The sequence below is a fragment of the Cnephaeus nilssonii genome, assembly GCF_951640355.1.
Source record: "Cnephaeus nilssonii genome assembly, chromosome: 12".
NCBI lineage: Eukaryota > Metazoa > Chordata > Mammalia > Chiroptera > Vespertilionidae > Cnephaeus > Cnephaeus nilssonii.
The window spans coordinates 26912070-26933066 of NC_137083.1; the positions used below are offsets into that span (position 1 = coordinate 26912070).

At 36.6% G+C, this 20997-nt stretch overlaps 1 protein-coding gene across 1 annotated transcript in view; it reads right to left on the reverse strand.

The window, feature by feature from the left end:
• Positions 1-20997, reverse strand: part of VPS50 (VPS50 subunit of EARP/GARPII complex) — a 120785-nt gene that overhangs the window by 28330 nt on the left and 71458 nt on the right. Inside the window, exons 16-20 of the mRNA XM_079786409.1 lie at positions 20593-20691; positions 17848-17938; positions 15163-15339; positions 10982-11100; positions 8960-9066 (exon numbers count right to left, since the gene is read on the reverse strand). Of these exons, the coding sequence (XP_079642535.1) occupies positions 8960-9066; positions 10982-11100; positions 15163-15339; positions 17848-17938; positions 20593-20691 (593 nt within the window). The remainder of the gene's footprint in view (positions 1-8959; positions 9067-10981; positions 11101-15162; positions 15340-17847; positions 17939-20592; positions 20692-20997) is intronic.

Consider the following 20997-nt stretch of genomic DNA (forward strand, 5'->3'; position numbering starts at 1 on the left):
AACTATATTCATTCAATCAATTAATTCATGTAACCAACACCTTTGATGGCTTACTATGTACTTTGGCCTTGTGTTAAGACCTAAGGAATAACAGAGTCCCTGCTCTCACACCTTAAATGATTATACATGGATGGTAGCCACCAATAAGCAGGTGACCAGTGTATTAAAATGCATGAGAGCGAGGACTCTGTCTAGTTCAGGAGAGCAGAGTAGTGTTTGGAGGCCTGAGGAAGCTTATGTACCTCCTCATTACTGAATTTAAAGGAGAACTTTACAATGAATTAAGCCTATGTCTATGAAGAGATGAAAGTGAAGAGGTAAAGGTGGGTAGGTATGATTATCAGAAAATGAGAAATCTCAAAAAAGTTTTAGACCAGGGGTTGGCAAACCTTTCCTTTAGAGACCATGGAGGAGAAAGGTTAGGCTCTTCATGCCAGAGTCTCTGTGGTAACTACTCCACTCTGCTGCTCTCTTTTCAACTATTCCTAGCACAATAGCAGCCACAGGCAAAATGCAACAAGGGAGTGGGGTGCATTCTGATAAAACTTTATTTACAAAAATAGGCAGCCAGACGATTTGGCCTGTAGGTTCTAGTTTCCCAACTGCTACACTAGATGACAGAGAGTAAGTGGGGACAGACTGATGGAAAAAACGCAAAGACATTAATAAAACATAAGAGGACCACAGAGGGAGATATTAGCTAGGATGGTCACTGCTTGGAATCAGCAGGTACAGCAAGAGAACAGGAGCAAGAAATGGGGCTGAAAAATAATAGATTAACTGAAGGTCCACATATGGGACACACTTACCTCTCATTACCCTTTTCTGGACAATTACAATTAGAAGAAAAATACATAGAAAGAGACCAAAGAATTGCCTCCATTCTGGTGGCAAGGAGTGATGGGGTGGAGACTGCCACTTTTCATTACAAGCTCTTCTTTATTATTTAATGTGCTACTATGAGATGTACTGCCTTGATAAATATATAAAAGCATGGCTCTGATGTTAGTCTTCCCAGTTTAAAAATGTGGTTCAAGTGGTTCAGATGCATGCTGCCCTCCCTTTCTTCCTTTCCAATGTCCCTTATGGGCCCCAGTGAGAGAGGTGGACACAGCAAGCTTTGGGTACACTGAAGAAGGCTCTCTGTTATATAGCCCAGATGACCAAGAAAGCCATCTCTTTCCAAATCATCAGCTGCAAGAAGTTCCTATTCCTGCCTCCAACCTTATAACCTCTTTGAACTTTGTCTGGGATCAGAATTCATGTTCCTTTGTTCCTCCACTGGCTGTGAAGCATGAAAGTTAAGAGCTTACTGGCTTTAGGATCAGACACGCTGGACTCTACCATTTACCAGCTGTGTGACCTAAGGCAAGTTATTTATCTCTGGATTTTAATTGTTTGGTGCATAAAAAAGGGGACTGTGAAACATTCATGAGAAAATGCATGTGAAGTATTTACAGAGCATATAATAAGGGAGCAAGAAATTTACCTATTGCTATTATTTTAAAATAATCCTATATAATAAAAGGCTAATATGCAAATTGACCGAACAGGGAACAACCTGGTCGCTATGACGCACACTGACCACCAGGGGACAGACGCTCAATGCAGGAGCTGCCCCCTGGTGGTCAGTGCACTCCCACAGGGGGAGTGCTGCTCAGCCAGAAGCCAGGCTCACAGCTGGCTGGCGAGCACAGTGGCGGTGACAGGAGCCTCTCCCGCCTCTGTGGTAGCACTAAGGACTTCTCGGAGGATGTCCGCCTGCAGCCCGCTCCCTGCTAAGCCAGCAGGCAGGGGTCCCAGACTGCAAGAGGGCACAGACCGGGCTGAGAGACCCCTCCCCCTACAGTGCACAAATGTCGTGCACTGGGCCTCTAGTTATAATTATAATGAACACAATAAGGGATAAGTATATAGTGTTACTTGAAGGGAACCTAACCTAATCTGGGGAAGAGGAAAAGCTTCCAGAGAAGCACTGTTTAAACTCTCTCATCCTAAATCTAGACCATGAGTCCTGCATATGCATGGGGAGGATACATACAGAGGGACTGGCAAAGAACCCAACCAGTAGCAGCATGGACAAGGACCACAACCAAGAGGAAGAACAGTGGGCCTGCCTTAACCAGTTCATCAGGTGAGGAGGCACAGAGAGAGGAGTATGGTTACCACAAGAATGGTGACCTAGGGAAATTCCGTGAGCCACAACTCCTATGCAGAGGAGGGCATACAGAGATAAGGAGAAGGCAGTGGAAGTGTGTGTGTATGTGTGTAGGGGGCGAGGGGATGATTTCTCCCATCCACAGTGGACTATGACAAGAGAGGAGGAAAAACTGTTTCTATTTTTAAAATTAAGGTTTGTCACTCTAACATATATTGGGCACCTACAAAAGCGAAAAGCACTTGGCTGGGAGCTTTATACACTGCAAAGATACCCCAAACTCTCTTCAACTGTAAGAGCTGACAATCTGATGGGGCAAGAGAAAGAACAGACTCTGAGTTGGAAAGATGTTTGTTATTCTTACTGTAGCGCACTAAGTTGAAAGGTCAGCAATAGAGATAAATAGCACATAAAGGCAAACTTAAATGCTATAAATGAGGCACAAAGGAAAGGAAGGAAAAACTAGTGCAGCTCAAGCAATTTAGAAAAAGTGTATTGACCAATGAAGTGACGATCAGAGTAAAAAATTAACAGGTCTGTTAGCTAAGTCCCTGGCTATCAGTTTTTATTCTGTTATTTGAATATTGTATCTTAGCCCTCACTCCATCCCCCAAATTTTCAGTATCATTTTTTTATAACATATACTGAGGGATGACACTTCTTGGATCATCCTTTCAAAATACCATGTTGTATATAAAGCTATCAATACAGAAAGTGTTTTGAAACTGTTTAAAAATATGAATTCATATACATAATATAAGTATTTTTAGAGAAACAAATATTGGAATGTAATCTAAATTAAACAATGATAAAATTTTCCTTAAACTTCACAGGTAAAAATATTAAGTTTCTTGAAAAAACAAATTTCAATTCAATCATAAAACAAGATTTTAAAGTTTTAAAACAAACATAAAATATATTGTGGTACTTCTATATAAGATTGTACTTAGGATTTAATTGACCCTATAACTTGATCCCTAGTATTTGAAATAAGCATTTTAAAAACAATTGATACAATTACTTACATTCATAAAAAAACAAACTACCACTTAAACTGACTGTTATACAATAAAAAACGTCCCTGTAATTTAAACACACACTGTTTACATTTCAAATGGGACAACACAGAAAGGAACCAATGGTTCTCAAAGACTGGTCCTTATATCAGCAGCACTAACATCACCTAGAAACCTGTTAAAAATTCACGTTCTCAGGTTACATCCAAGACCTACCAGTTTAGATATTCCAGGGTGAAGTCCTACAACCTGCGGTAACAAGCCTTCCAGGGGGATTTTGACTCTAAGATTTAAGAGTCACTGGCTTAGATCATCATAAAAAAACAACAACAAGAAAGCACGGTCTTCGTGACAGGCTTTTATATCTTGGTTTTCAAGATCTCCTCTTTACTTCCTAATTTGTCTCCTGCCTCTACTATGCATTACCAACCCCCTTCATGGGCTTCTGCCCGATGAGTTTATCCCCTATCAGGAAAAACTCATATACTACCAGGGTTTAACTCAGTTTATACCAAGTATGTATCCTGACCATGGTTATTCCCCCTGATCTCCAAATCTATCTATCCATGTATCTATAGACTATTTCTACTTAAATGTCCCACAGGTTATCTCCAGATGTCTAAAACTGAACATACCATCAGCTCCCAACTTGGTCTCCCTCTCATCTTTCCTATTTTAGGTGTGATAGGATAACTGGCCACACAAATCTAAAATTTAAGAATGATCTGTCATCACAAATTCTCCAATCCTGTCCACTATATTTCCAAAATCTCTCAAATATGTCTCTACTGCTCCATTACAATGGCCACTGCTTTAAGCAGACTGGAGTCCTCAACATCTCTCACCTGGGAGATTTCAACAGCTTCCCAACTAGCCTTTGACCTTCCCCAGGTTCTTCTTTATTTACATTGTGGCCAGAGTGATAAGGAAGAAGCAGGAGGAAAAAGGAAGAAGGAAGAAGGAAGAAGGAAGAAGGAAGAAGGATGAAGGATGAAGAAGAAGGAGGAGGAGGAGGAGGAGGAGGAGGAGGAGGAGGAGGAGGAGGAGGAGGAGGAAGAAGAAGAAGAGGAGGAGGAGGAGGAGGAGGAGGAGGAGGAGGAGGAGGAGGAGGAGGAGGAGGAGGAGAAGAAGAAGAAGAAGAAGAAGAAGAAGAAGAAGAAGAAGAAGAAGAAGAAGAAGAAGAAGAAGAAGAAGAAGAAGAAGAAGAAGAAGAAGAAATAATCTGCTTGTGTTTCACCTGTTTAAAACCCTTAATAAGTTCATGTCCAGAGAACATTACATAAGCTTCATGGGACATTATATAATGCAATCTGAAATCCAGTTCTTGTCCACCTTTCCTGCCACATCTCCCCTGCTTCTGTCCCCCACTTCCCATCATGCTTCTCATATGCAGAAAACTAACCTGTATTATGTGAATACAGCATGGCTGCACATGTTATCTTTCACTCTGTCTAGAATGCCTTTAACAGGCAATAGAATCTATTCATCTTTCAAAGCCAGGTGATGTGTGAGCTGTCCAGTGAGTTGGCCCTTTTATTTTGTATGTGATTCCCATGTTGGACTCTTTAACTACACAGAATATGTCCTGTGCATGACTATATTCCCAACAGCTAGCAGAGTGCCTGAAACAAACTAGTAGCTCAAAAGAAAATCGATTGGATTGAAAATGAGTGAATCAATACACATGGCAGAAAAAGACTAATTTCCTTAATATAGAAATTAAACCATAATAATATCTTTATTTAAAAATGGGCAATTAATATGAACAAATAGCTCACAAAGAGAAATATCTTTTTAAGCATTTTAAAAGATGCTTAAACTCACTCAAATTAAATATATTTTGAATGAGATGTCATTTTTCCCATCAGACTGGCAAGCACCTGAAGTTGGATGACACGGCTGAGAGACTGAGAGACGATACTCTCCTACACTGTTGGATAAACTAACAGAACCTCTGCAGTAAGTTCTTTAGTAACTTCCTTGATAAATTGAAAATGTGCACCAAAACTGAAAATGTATAAACTCTATGATCTAGTGTGAGGAAACATTTGTAGGAATTTGTCCTACAGCTGTATCTGAACAGACAAAGATATTTCAAGGGTATTTTCTGTGATGGGCATTGTTTGTAGCATCAAATAACTTGAAACAAATGTTAAAAAATAAAGGACTTATCAATGGTACATCTATACAATAGGATCATAAAAAGAATGGGCTCTATGCATACTAAGACATGCAATATCTTAAGATATTTTAACTGTAACCTTCAGAAAGTTGAAGTCAAAAAAGCCAGATGAAGAACACTATATATAGTGTGATCCAATTTTTGAAACAAGCAAAAACAACAACAAAAGGAAAGGTGGCTCGACTTGTAAATGCATATTAATATTCCCCAAGAAAAACAGGAGAAACTGAGTAGTGTTCTCTGAGGAAGGAGACATGGAGGTCAGGGACTCTGTTTGTATCCTGAGGTATTTTCATTTTTAAATATTTTCATGCATCACCGTGAGAAAATAACTAATACTAATGTCCCAACTAAAAGACTGTGCTGATGAAGGTGATGGATCTCTTTCCTCCCCTTTCTGTGTCCTCTCCACCATACACACACACTTTGGCCACACTCTGCCTCAAAATCCCGCAGATGTACACATACTGGTTAAATCCTGGTGCGTGTATTTTTCCCAGCTGCTAAAGTAATAATTTTGTTGTAAGGTCTGTAGTTTTTACAGGCATGGATTCTGGCAACCTATCTCCTGCCACTCAGTCCTATTGTGCCTCCAGGACACAGACCTTGAATACCACGGCTATTTCAGAGATGCCAGATTCCCTCAAATTGCTCAGCCTCTGTCAGCAAGAAACTGTCAAGCTTTTGGATTTGTCCTCAGCACTTGGGAAACACTCCCTGAGCTTTTCTAACAGAATTAGGTACCACCTGGGGCTGGGAAGCCCCATTAACACTCTTTTGTTTAATCTCTCTTAATTATCTGCCAAATAAATACTCATTGAAAAGGACATTCTGAATATGCCTTTAATGTTCAAAATGTGTCTCCCAACTATAATTAGTTCTTTCATCTTCCCAGCACCAAAAATTAATCTATCTTATTTACACAACTGGACTTCGGACTTTGTAAAGAGATATTGCCTTTGCCAGTTTATAATCTTTAAGCACCTTGTGCAAGAACTACAGGGGGTAGAATAGTGCATTTACTAGTCAGAGACCCCTTAGTGAGTGGTTCCCTTAAAATTCTGTCTTATGAATATGTACAAGCTGAGATAAAGACATCTCAGGGACAGAGAAAATGGCAGACATAAAAATCTACTGGGGAAATAATGGCAGCACCTAATGGCAGCCCTAAATGGGAAGACATGAAAGTTAAATGACCATACAAGGTATTTCCTAATTGCAACTCCAGTAAAAGTTCTGGTGGTGGAGAAGGCTGGAATTGCAATGGTCAGATTCTCAGTTCACGAGTCAAGTTGTATTCAGGATTGCTCTGCTCTCCAGGGCTGACATATCAAAGGCCCAGAGGAACACAGTTTTTCTGTTTCTATAAATTAGGAAACAGTGTCCACTATGTTGATCAGCAATCCTTACATAAGAACTGGTAGCTATTGCCTTCTGAATTTAATCCCTGCAGCACATTTCTATAATCATGTTATCCTTTTCTTAGATAGCGAGAATAGCAGAATGTACTCCTTCTTCATTTCTGTACACTCCAAGATCTGAGGATTTGCAGTTGTTTGCATTTCACTAAATGAAACATGATCTCTCCCCTCCTCAGTTTTGTTTTAGCCTTATATTTTATTTGACTCTACTGAATATATGTCTTTTACAGTAAAAAAACAATATGACACCCCCTAGTCATTTTTGAATTAGGTAAGTTAAAAATATATAAACAACCACTTAAATGTATTTGCTTGTGTTATTTCCCCCATAACATGGTTAAGCTCTTGCTCTTCTCTCCATGTTCAGATTGGTGCTATTCTCTCAGCCCGCATCTCAGAACGAAGACACACAAGGAGCAGAACTAAGATGTTTAGGAGCCAACTTAAACCTTCTCGTTGAAAGCCACTGGTGTTAGGATAGTTACTTCAACATAACTAAGCAAAAGCTGCCTTCATTAAACTGCATCTCAAGCAGCGTGTTCAGACACTGAGAACTAGTGAGTCCAGGAGGCTCAGGAGGATGACAAGAATTTGGAATATCTGTATCAGCGAGGACCATGTAAGGGAATTGAGCACATTGATCCTGAAGAATGGACTGGGGAGGCGGGTATGAAAAAACGGAAAAACATTATAACTACCACCACACATGTGAAAAGTGACCAATGGAAAAGTAGGAGAAAAAATATAGACTTACTCTTTTAGCTTTTAGAGACAGAACTAAGAAAACAAAATTACAAAGAGAGATATTTTGGTTTTATCATAAGGAAGAGATTTCAATTAATTAAACCAGAAGTAGAATGAGTAGTCTTGCAAAATAATAGGTTTCCAGTGACTGTGAGACATAAAATAAAGGCTAGATGGCCACTATATATTAGGGGCATTATAGAAAGAAATCCTTATTTTATGGAAATTCATAATAGACAACCTCTCAGAACCCTTCCAATTCTGATTCTATATATCGTAGGGAGTAACTCATGACTCCATATTTGATTAGCTCTCTTTGATAAAGAAGAAATAATCATCCATAAAATAGCTTTTTAGAATCTGTCATTTTTCTTTGTCATGAAAATATATACCTTTTCTTTTCCTCTTAATTCATTATTACTTTTCCACTATTTTCCCTAAAGGAAGTGGGACTTCTAAAAACCATTCTGTCTACTTTATACTACTCATTAATGAAATGTAGAAATTATCTTCAAGAACACAGACCATTTTAGCAGAGCTAAGTATAAACTAGGTAATAGGAAGTTTTCATCTCCATAAAAGAATACAATGAATTTTATAGAAAACCACTAAAATTCCTGACTAGTATAGATGACTTAATCTGAGAAGACATCTCTATAACTTATTTGTCAAATGTGCAGACCAATTTGTGAAATTTGAAGGCTGAAATAGCATATAAAATGTTTAAATACTGACATTTTAAAAATTTCACATCATCTTCAAACCCAAATATTTTAACTATAGCATTTCTTTATGCTTTTGCCTTTTACACATTATCAATAAAGGTCTTACGTGTAATCAGGACACTTCCTATGGTGACAATATTTGGTTTATAGAACACTGTGTCTGAAAATGCCAGAGAATCACAAGTCACTCTGCCTACCTGACTGGAAGATGGTGAAGATGAATGGGACAATTAAGTAAAAAATACTGTATAAATGTAAAGCTGGAACTACCATCCTCCTACATGTACCTCTACCGCACATAGAGAATTTTTCACTACATTTCAATTAATTGAGATATTTTAGAAAATATGGAGACACAAATACTAAGTTAACTGAAACAAGAAAAACTAACAATATTAATATTATACTATTTGGAGCAATTAAGATAAGAAAACAATGACATATGACAATCATAAATCCTTCACTGCAGTGGGCACTGAAAATATGCATAGCCCATGGACACAGTCAGTGTGGTGAAGGCCTGGGGTGGGGTGGGGGCTGGGTGGAGAGGAACAGAGAGTGAAAATGGGAAACATCTGTAATACTGTCAACAATATAAAATAAATCCGTAAACAATTCAAACTTTTAAAAAGGCAAGTAAAAATCATTTCGTAACAAAAGCAGACTAATGTAACTGTTATAATAATTTTCTTTAAAAAGGTGTGGCTACTTACCAACAAGTCTTATTACATTCAGTGTTGTATTTGTTAAGATGGGTGCATTTACTTTATTTAGACTGTAATCTGATTTCTTCCTGCTCTTTAGGGTTTCTCGAGAAACGCTTAATATAGAGAAACAAAAGAGTTGCAATTAGGGTTGTCAAGTGATAAGTCAGTAAGTTATCCAGCTTAGAATCTATCCTTTATTCACTAACTAGTTATTGAAAATCTTACCACGTATCAGGTGGGAATATAGAGATTATTATCTTCCTCCTTACAGAGCTTAAAGTCCAGAGGGGAAAATAAATTAGTAAGCAAAATAATAAAGTACTATAATGTACTTCTTTGATTCTAAAACATTAATTACAAACCACATAGAAGCTATGTCTCTTTAAAAAGCACATGTTCTAGGGAAATTACACATCCAAATGTACCTAGCATCCTGATTTCAGATATGTAAATATGAAAAAAATACCCTCCTTAGAATCTGAAGTATAATGGTCAAGTCTGGGGTTGGGAGGTGGAGTCTAGATTTAAAGTAGAAGTGATACGGCAAGTACAAAAAAAGGGGGGGGGATAACTTGTACTAAGGTCAAAGGTGAGAGAGAACAGAGCATGCTCAGAGAAGCACACAGGGTTCACAAGACTAGCATAGAGAATAACTGGGCAGATGAAGTGACAAGAAAGGAGTTGAGTCAAGGCCAGATCACCGCAGGCAATAAAGCCTAATGAGTATGAACCTTACGTTGTATGCAGAGGGTGAGCCATTGAAATTTTAACCAGGTAAAAGACATTATCAAATTTGTATATAAGAAAAAAATCTAAATTTGTATCCAAGAATGGATTAGAAGGGTGGCAAGGTTGGAGACTGGGAGCCAAGGTAAGGGAACTGCTTCAATAATCTGGCACAGAGGTGATTTCTGCATGAACTACGAGGCACAGTGAAACATAATGAATTCTGGTAAATTTAAGAGACACTTAGAAGTTGGAGTGGATAGTAACTGTTAACTGACTGACTGCAGTTAGTAGTTTACATTATTTATACTTCTCAGGCGTCAGTTAGTATAGTGTAGGAGCCTGCATAACCCTACCAAAAATGCAAGTATATACACATATACTGGCAGACACTATCTATCTTACTTGTTCATTTCCATTTAATTAGAGCTTTCCTTCTGGATACAATTTACCCCAAACATGCAACACAATAGTTGCATTCAGTTCATAATAGATCATAAATGTAGATATTTAAATATTACACATATGTGAAAACCAATGGAAATAAATTTTCCCAATTAAAATATCCACAACTACATGACTTGCTCACTTTTAAGGGATTTCAAATCAACTAAATATAACTAGGTACTCTGGGGATAAAATGTAGAGAAGGGTATACTTAAATCTGTCATTAAAAATAAAGTATATCTGTGCTTATTAAATGCCTGATGGTCATGAAATTAATTCAGTTACATATCAGAATTAGTCCCACTTAACTGGGAGAAAGTGACAAAAATATTATTTACTTCTTCAAGTTTTTAAAGAGGATAATTTATCATAAATCAAAATGCAAGTACAAAAAGGGAGCCTAACGGAAGACTCAAATAGTGAACATACATGGCATGGGAAGATAGGTGGAGGCTTTTTATATTTAGTAGATTGAGGCAGAAACTCCACAGACAAAAAAAAACACAAAAAAAAAGACTACTTTTCTCCCAGAGGTTTTCTGATCTATGTGAAGCATAAATTGCCTCCAAAGGCAGCATTGATCGTATAAATCGAAGGTTTGTTTTTTTCTGCAAATACCATTGATCTCTAAATTAAGAGCTTGTTGGTTGTGTCCAATATTAAAGAAAAAAAACTACATTTTTTAGCCTTTCGAAAATCATTTTAAAAACATATTAACTTCTGTCACATGATGTTATAATCAACAGAAATTTTCAATTTTTGTTTTTTGTTTTTTCTTACCCTTTAAAGGAAATCCTATGTGTTGAATGTGCAACATAAAATGCAAAATACCATACAACCTAAGAGCAACGGTACCTTTTCACAGGAGCATCGCCTGTCTGCTCATCCACATAATCGCGTTTTAGCTCCTCCGGAACATCGCTGTCACTGTCATACTCCTGATAGGCGCTTTTTTCCTGTTCATCAGATTCATACTGAAGAAAACACAGAATATTCAAAAATGAGTATGAAAAGCCAACCGTCACTGGAGTGTTTCAACATAAAAATGTATCCAATTTTATAAGAAGTATAGAAGAAAGTTCTTAATAACTTAACTTCATTTTGCCATCAAAAATCATTCCACTTTCTTCTTCATCATCCTACTTTAACCAGCTCAAAAAAATAAATAAATAAAATGCAAACATTTTACCTACTAAAGCTTGTAAACATTAAAAAAATCAAATATGCATATAAAGAAAATAAACACCCTGCTAGGCCTTAGGAGAAAAAAAATGTTCATGTGATTTTTAAAAGTAATCTCTTCTTCCAAGTTATTTCATCACAAGTTCTAACTTGCTAACTCATTGTAAAGAGGATGAGTATACATTCTGGCACACTGGACATGTTAATGCAGCTTAATAAACATGCACAACACACATGCTAATGTTCTATCTCATTATGATGAACTAGAGGCCCGGTGCACAAAATTCATGCATGGTGTGTGTGTGTGTGTGTGTGTGTGTGTGTGTGTGTGTGTGTGTGTCCCTCAGCCCAGCCTGCACCATCTCCAATCTGGGACCCGTAGAGGGATGTCCGACTGCCCGATTAGGCCCAATCCCACTGGGATAGGGCCTGAACAGGCAGTCGGACATCCCTCTCACAATCCAGGACTGCTGCTCCCAACTGCTCACCTACCTGGCCTGCCTGATTGCCCCTACCTGCTTCTGCCTGCCAGCCTGATCACCACCTAACCACTCCCCTGCCAGCCTGATCAATGCCTAACTGCTCCCATGCCAGCCCGATTTCCCCTAACTGCCCTCCCCTGCTGGCCTGGTCACCCCTAACTGCCCTCCCCTGCAGGCCTGGTCTCCCCAACTGCCCTCCCCTGCAGGCCTGGTCCCCTCCAACTGTCCTCCCCTGCAGGCCTGGGTCCCTCCCCAACTGTCTTCCCCTGCAGACCTGGTTGCCCCAACTGCCCTCCTCTGCCAGCCTGGTCACCCCCAACTGCCCTCCCTTGCAGGCCTGGTCCCTCCCAACTGCCCTCCCCTGCCGGCCATTTTGTGTCCACGTGGGGGCAGCCATCTTGTGTGTTGGAGTGATGGTCAATTTGCATATTACTCTTTTATTAGATAGGATGAGATTTAATTCCAAAGACAACTTAAAAAATTAGGCTTAGCAACTAGGGACTACTGAGACAAAAAACAAAAATGGTGGATTTTTTTAAAGAAAGGTACCCTCGTAACAGTTTCCCAACTTTATTGCACCATTGCCCTGTGCCAGCATAGGAGAGGAGTAGAGTCCATGCACAGCAAAGGAAGCAATGGTATCAGTATCATCATCATCATCATCATCATCATCAACAAATATTTTATTGATTTTTTTACAGAGAGGAAGGGAGAGGGATAGAGAGTTAGAAACATCAATGAGAGAGAAACATCGATCAGCCACCTCCTGCACACCCCCTACTGGGGATGTGCCTACAACCAAGGTACATGCCCTTGACCGGAATCGAACCTGGGACCCTTCAGTCCACAGGCCGACGCTCTATCCACTGAGCCAAACCAGTTAGGGCATGGCTAACATTTATTAAGTTTTAACCAAATACTCTGCCAAGTGCTTTCATGAATGATCTCATTGAATTTTCAAAACAATTCTATTAGAAAGTTTTCTCCCCATTTGCCAGTTTAGGAGATCAGTATAATGAGGACATAGAAAGAAGTTAACCTAATTCACCAATTGTTTTTGAGTCTCTAAAGCATTATGACAGGCCATATTAAGCTGTGGACCCTGACTCTCAAGGACTTAGGCTGTACCTCAAAGATTAGATCAATATTAATAATTACAGACGAGCATGACAGGTACACTCCACTACTTGTACACGAGTAGTCCTGATGACAATCAGGAAGGTGTTCTATACAAACTCTCCTGGTTATAACGACAGGGCTTCACGATTCCACAGTAAAATAGATCCTCAGTTTCAAGGATTCTATATTTGCAAATTTTCCTACTCACTAAAATTTATTTGTAACCCCAACAATAATTCTTCACAATACATTCATGGTCATTCATGGATATGGTCAGAGAGGAGAAATTTTGGGGTTACCCAACATATACGTTCCCAAGTAGCTCCCCTGCTGTAAACAAGTGTCCTTTTCATAGTCTAATTAGTGCCACATTTAAAAAAAATTTTGTACTTTTTGCTGATAATTTCACTGCTTAGACTGGCCCCCCGCATAATACTAAGTGTTATCTAGTGTTCCTAAGTGCAAGAGAACTGTAGTGTGCCTTACTGCAAAAACACACGTGTTAGATACACTTCATTCAGGCGTGAGTTACAGTGCTGTTGGCCATGAGTTCAATGTTAATGAACTAACAGAATATATTAAATTAGGTGTCTTTAAGCAAAAACACACATAAAACAAAAATACATAAAATGATCAGTTAATGAAAATATTATGACTAGAGGCTCATAGGTACCTAATCCCATATTTCACATAGGAGCAGTGGTTCTGTATTTGCTAATTCAGGGTTCATGGCGACTCTAAAAAACACAAGTGCCACAAACAATGAGAATTCAATGCTATGTGAGATTTAATTGAAAAAAACTACCAATACAGAGGGATATTATTTCAAAAACATTGAAGTGACTTTTAAATTCTTTCAGTTTAGTCTACTTTACCAAGGCAAAATTACACAAAGAATCAATAAATTGTCATTTTAAATGTGTTTTACTATAAAATAACTTCTACTTCATGATAAAAAGTGATAATGGTATACTTTCATGGCAGTATTTTTTTAAATTACATCTTCACTAAACACAAAAGAAAATGTCAAAACTAAAATACACATAACTCAACAGATTTTTGTCAAATTTGAAGTTTCCAATTTCAGCTTCATCAAACCTAAAAGTCATACTGTTTTCCTCTGGAAATGATGTTTTCCTCTGGAAATCATGAATATCAGAAGGACCCATCTAAATGAAATATTGTGAAAACATCCTGTAGGTTACTATGAAGAATTCCCCCATTGTAATTATGGAGAAACTGAGAGTGAAGGGCCACAGAGCTAATAGAAAGTTTGCCTTCAAACACTTTACATAAACGCACACTACCTCTACTCTATATTGTTTTTTTGAGCTGCTCAAAGTGTTATTAAAACATCATACTTCCAAACCCAAAAGCAATCCTGCCAGGTAAGACATTATCCTCTATCAAGAAAAGGACATAGAACAAAATGACACTCTTAGTTGCCCAAGAGTGGAGTTGAGAAAAAAAGTGCAGAAGATCTATTTCCTCATGCATCCATGTGTCCAACAAATCAGATAAAGCCTAATATGCTAAGTGTCCAGTTGTCCGTTCAACCAATCAAAGCGTAATATGCTAATGATATGCTAAAGCTGCTCAACTGCTTGCTATGACATGCACTAACCACCAGGGGGCAGACAGTCAACCAGTCGGCCAGTTACTATGAGGTGCACTGACCACCAGGGGCAGACACTCCTACCAGTAGGTTAGCTTGCTGCTGGGGTCCAGCCGATTGGGACTGAGCAAGACGGGCTGGACATGCCCTGGAGCCCTCCCGCGTCCCTTCCTGGCCCCGATCATGCATGGGTGGGGTCCCTCAGCCTGGCTTGCACCCTCTCGCAATCTGGGACCCTTCGAGGGATGTCGGAGAGCTGGTTCTGGCCCAATCCCGCAGGCCAGGTCGAGGGACCCCACTGGTGCACAAATTCGTGCACCGGGCCTCTAGTATGCAATAAAGAACCTGTACTCCTACTCCATTAATCTGGTAGGAACATAAAGTAGTCTAATAAGAACACAAAGTAAACACATAGGCAAATTTTATCATTCAAAAGGACAATGTAAAGAAAGCATATTGTAAAGCCATTACCTGTATAAGCAGTAACACAGGAACAGTAGTAATATATAGGTAGGGATATGGGTGGTGAATGGATAAATAAATCAATCTAGCCAATTACCTTGCTTAATGGGTAGAAAACTATTCAAAAAGAAAACCTCACTTAATGTTCCCCAATATGTTTTAAAAACACCACCTACCCCGTTAGAAGCCAGGACATCTTCTGTTTCTTCATCATTGTGGTTGGCATGAATTTCAAATGGATTCCCAACACTACAGTACTGCTCAAACAAGGTCTCTGTTTTTGAGGACGTTGAGGCTGGCTGCTTACTAGGTGAAACTGATGGGGAACGAGACTGTTCCATGAATTTAAATTCCTAGACATTAGAAAAGGAGCCATATACCTTTTAGAAACAATAAAATTCAAATACATAGACATTCCATCACTGTGAATGTAGAGTTGGGGGAGGGGAAGGTTAATTCTGATTCTTTAGATTGTTCACTTTTAAATCCTGCAAGTTGTCTCAAAGCACAAACTCAGAATTACATAGTCAAAGGTTTTCCTAAAGACAAACTCAGCTGCTAGTATCACTTACAACAGTGTTATCTGCATTAAGCTACTTTTGGCTTACTTTAAGTAACTGCACAGGAAATTTTTAAAAATAATTTAAATTTGAATGATAATTCTGAAAAATTTAACATAGCAGCAAAAGCATTAATAGGATATGGTTTTAATCAATAGTCTTTGTTAAAACTAATTATTGTTAGGTTAAACACCTTGCATACTTACTGTACCATTTAAGATGTTCTATACAAAATCATCAAAAACAAAGCATGTAGAATATATCTTTGTTATAATGTTGTCTATAAAGTTTCTTCTTTTAAAAAATTAAATTTAATTTAAATTAATTTTATTTTTCCAACACCATTTATCCCCTCTATGCCCTCTTCCATCTCCATCCCATCCCCGTCTATAAATTTTCATTTATTTTTCTTCATATGCCAAGAAGCAGATAGCACAAATACACATGCTGAGGTCAGATGATAAATCTTATGGTCCTAGCTTGCCATTAATCCATCCCATTCCATTAACTTCCTATATAATGTTGGGAATGTCACCTGGCTTCTGTGTGCCCCAATTTTCCCACCTATAAAATAAGAGGGTCATCTAGAATGAGAGAATCACAAATACTAAAGCAAGAGTTGTAGCTCCCAGTCCAAATCATGCATTTTCCACATAAGGAAACTGAGGCAGTCTGGAGAGATCTAAATTTATTTTGTACATGCAAAGTTGAAGATCATGCAGCTAATTAGAGGAAGAGATTGCATAATCCTAAAGTTCCTCTGAAAACTATTGGTTTGATTATTTTTAATAAAAATGCACTATATATTTTTCTTATACCTTTTAATTTTTAGTATTAATCCTAAATTTAATTTTTTTTATATACAATGATAATCTTCTTAAAATTACATTGGCTTGTTAAGTTTCAAATGATGTTTGTTGTCTTTTAAAACTGTAAGTATACATTAAATCAGATTAATCATACTGCTTAAAAATCATGCCATTATTTTTATAATTCTAAACAAAAAGTGACTATAAATTAAGAGACAATTAAAAAAAACTTCTATAAGAATACTTGTGTCAAGGTAACCACTTTTGTTGTGGTTAGAACACTTAACATGAGATCTATCCTGTTAAAAAATATATAAGTGCACAAACAGTATTGTTAACTATAGGCACAATCTTGTACAGTTGATTTCTAAAACTTGTTCATCTTGCATAACTGAAACTTCAAGGTAACTAGTTAAAGAAGGTAATGCTCACTTGGATGGAAATGTTTCAATGTACCTTGTAAAATAAGTTGTCTTATAACTATAGCAAGTGTGTGTGCACTGGTTAAACACAAATTCAAACAAAATTATTTAAATAGATATACTAAAATCAACATTAGAATTTTAAATAATGTTAAGGAATCAAAGTAATATATGAATTCTAAAATAATTTTTAAATTAATGTTAATTTTCCTGTATTTGAAAGCAGTTATTAATCAACATGTTTCAGTTATTTAATATTTCCACATTAGGAAAGCAATATGATAGAACTGGATAACAAGTAAGCTATTATATAACATGAGCATAAAGATTATCCCTATAAAAAAACTTTTAGTACGTATTCTTTACATTTATCCAGAATAAGAAAATTGATTCAAGAAAGCCATTCCTCCCAAAGGCAAAAACTAAATGCACTGGACCTTCTAAGTTTATACACAGTATCTTGACATTTGGTATTTGTAGTACAAAATCTATCACAAAAGGAATATTTATCTACAATGTGTTTAAACCAAGGGAAAAATCAGATCACTTAAAGATATTTCCACAGATTACAAATTCTATAAGGATTCCAGGATCAATAGACTAATAAAGAATAGTTAAGAGTGGTTTTTATAAATGCCTCTTTTATTTCTGAGGTATTTCCTCATTAGAGGCAAATTTATGAGTTGCAGCATAAATTAAGATCCTAATAGTCTTTTGAAGAAATAACAAAAATTCTGCAAATATAAGCATTTTCATTAAAGACCATCAAAATATAACTGGTTAACTTTCTGTGAAATTTAAATAAAGTGATTTTTATGGAATTATCAGAAAATATTTATTTAAATGTGACTCTTCTTAAGCAAAAGAGCGTTCTTGAAGTCAGTAAACTGAACTTGTAAAAATAGTTTGATATCCAAAAAGGATCCCTCTTATAAAAGAGGCTTGCTATTAATTACTTTAATGGAAGAAAAGGCACTATTTTTTAAATTTATTTTGTACATGCTCTCACGTATTTTTTTTAAGGATGACTAAATAAAAGACAGATTTATTTGTTTTTAAGAAACACTTACATGAAGTTGCAAAATGCTGAAATTTGACTTAACAGGACAAAGTTCCCAGGTCTCATTTTCTAGAAACATTCTCAGTTCATCAAGCCGTGTTCTTAAAAAAAAAAAAAAAAAAAAAAGTAAGAAGTATACTATACTCAAGAATTAAAAAATGAAATAAAATATAAACAATTATAGAAGATCATCATGATCATAACCAACGTTGAGAACCCATTCAGACCAACATAGCACATTTACTTTTGTTAATATGTTATCAACCTTTAAAAGACTCTTATACTTACTAAAAAACTCAAATATTTACTTAATTCTGAATATTTTTCACTATATTACAAAAATAATAATACACAGAAAATGACATTTTTATTAAGGGACTAAACCAAAAGCTACTCACTAAATCATGTACTTAAAATATCCTCAGCTAATCATATATCAATGCCAAAATAAAAAACAAAACATAGGGAAATAATTTACAGAATTTATGAAATCATATATACTAATAAATGCTTTATATTAAACAGCATAGATCATAATCATGCTGAAGTGATTGTGCCCATACCTCACACCATATGTAAAAATTAATTAAAATGGACCACAGACTAAAACTATAAAAGTTTACAAGTCTTACAATTCAACAATAAAAAAAAAACATGCTATTAAAAAATAGGCAAAGGCTTTGAACACCATTTCAGCAACAAAGATATACAAATGACAAATAAGTACATAACAAGATGCTGAACAATGTCACTCATTGGAGAAATGTAAATCCAAACGATAATGAGATACCACTTCACACCCACTAGGATAGCTATAATCAAAGAGACAGACAATAACAAGCGTTAGCAAGGTTTTGGAGAAATTAGAATCCTTATACAGTGCTTCTGGAAATGTAAAACAGTGTAGCCGCTTTGGAAAAGTTTGGCAGTTCCTCAAAATGTTAAACATAGAGTTATCATATGACCCAGCAATTCCACTCTTTATTGGTTTCCAATGGCTGTAACAAATTACCACAAATTAGGTGACCTAAAACAATAGAAACTTAATCTCTCACAGTTCTGGAGGCCAGAGGTTTGAAATCAAGATGTCAGCAGGGCTACACCATCTCCAGAACTCTAGGGGAAAATCTGTTCCCTTTGCCCCTTCCAGCTATGGTGGTTGCCACCATTACTTGGTTTATGGCCACAACATTACAATCTGCCTCTGTCTTCACATTACTTTCTCCTGTATGTGTGTATGTCTTTTTGACAATAAGTAAAAAATACAGAAAGGAGACCATTTAAAAAGTCAGTTTTTGCACTGCATGCATCTTGCAGTCAGTACCAGGAACACCAAAAGGTCTCCAGTTGCCTGCTGGATATAAAGCAGTTGTTTGGAAATGGACATCTGGCATGCCTTAGTTCTAACAGAGTCAGTACCACTCCTGGCTACTTCAGAGTCCTTTATCCTCTTCTATGTACGATTAAAAAGACACTCTTCTTTTGCACAGCAATGTGCAATGTGTATAAGCCAGGCCTTCTATTTTAGCAGGGCTTAAGTTTTGACAAAAAAAGAAACTTATAAATAAAGGCAGTCTTAGGGTTTCATTTTCCCTTAACTCTGTTTTCCTGAGGTTTAACCAATTAAAACTTTTATTTTCATACATTCTGAGGCTTAACCAATTAAAACTTTTATTTTTAAACATTCTCATTAAATTTGTTTTCTTTCAAAACAAATATTTAAGTTTATAATTAACAGAGAGCACTTGTACTTAAACATACTTAATAATTAATATATCAATGGTTTAATGTCTCATAATCTCTCTTCTGAATGGCAAATACAACTGTGATCAGATGTTGACTTCAAACAAAGAGAGAAAGCAGAATATCAAATCCTGACTCTCCCTGCACCAAATAACAATAAAATCAAAACTGAATTTTAAAAAGTAAAAATACAGAGTAAAAAGTAAGACTGAACTCAACTGAAACAATAAAATGTATGTAAGGGACACAGCACAGAGTCCAGCTACTACCAAGATCTAATATACAGAGTGCCTCCCAAAAATATATACACACTTTAACAGCTGATAGCTCAATTTTGAAAATGAAATGTATTTTAATAAACACTGCGTATAAATATTTTTGGGACACCCTCTATGTTAGGTCTCTTATTTAATGCTGTTTTAAGTATACCATCACATTGCCATATGAACATTATTTCCCACCTTCCTCCCTCCCCAAAGCCATTCCTAATCACCCTTTGGAAAGTTAGTAGTGATTGTTTTGCCAAGTAATGTAGTACATAATCTTCACTTTGTAGCTACCCTCTGAATATCTCGTGCCCTCTTCTCTAGAAGCCTTCTTACTTCCAAAAAGCAGATGCCTTCAAGCACCCTCACCAAGTGCTGCCTCTACTGGTTTAACTTTCTTGCTAGCTCACACAGATAGTCAGGCATAGCACAGTGGCCAAATCCTTCTGGTGAACCCTGATGTAATAATCATCTTTCACCCAAAAAGAAATCAGTTCAATAATTAGCTCAATATTTTGAGACCCTCAAGACAAAGGTTATATTAAAATGGACAATGAATAAGTAATGAGATATAAGATTTTTGGTAAAAAATCCTGAACCATCCTAAAAAGAGCTACAAAGAACACATACTTTCAAATTCAAAAGTAATTGTTTTAAACCAATTAATGTTAAAAGTTTAATTAGAAATAGACCGAAGTACCCTAAACACCTAAATAAGTCTGTTCATATTTTATTAAAGTTCTTACCTGTGGTAGTTCTTAAAATAATTGATGCTTTGCTTTCTAATAGACTCTTGCAAAACTTCAGATTTGCTACCACAAAATTCTTCTCCAACTTGCATCAACCTAGTTGAATAAAATGATTTATATAAATTTCATCAACATCCTGATTATAGTAAAAAAAAGAAGTCCAGAAGTTTCAAAGATAATAAATAATGAAATCTGGATGTTTGAAGAAATTCTAAAGATCATAAAGACATTATGGTTTATAAACATCCAAAGGGTAGAAATATTTAAACAGATTCACATACAAACCCAGAAGAAAATAAATTATGAAAGCTCAATTATCTTCATTTCCCTGAAGAAGTTATACATGATAACTCACTGAAATCGTGATTTCTTTGATAATTATGATTTCTTTAATTATCATGG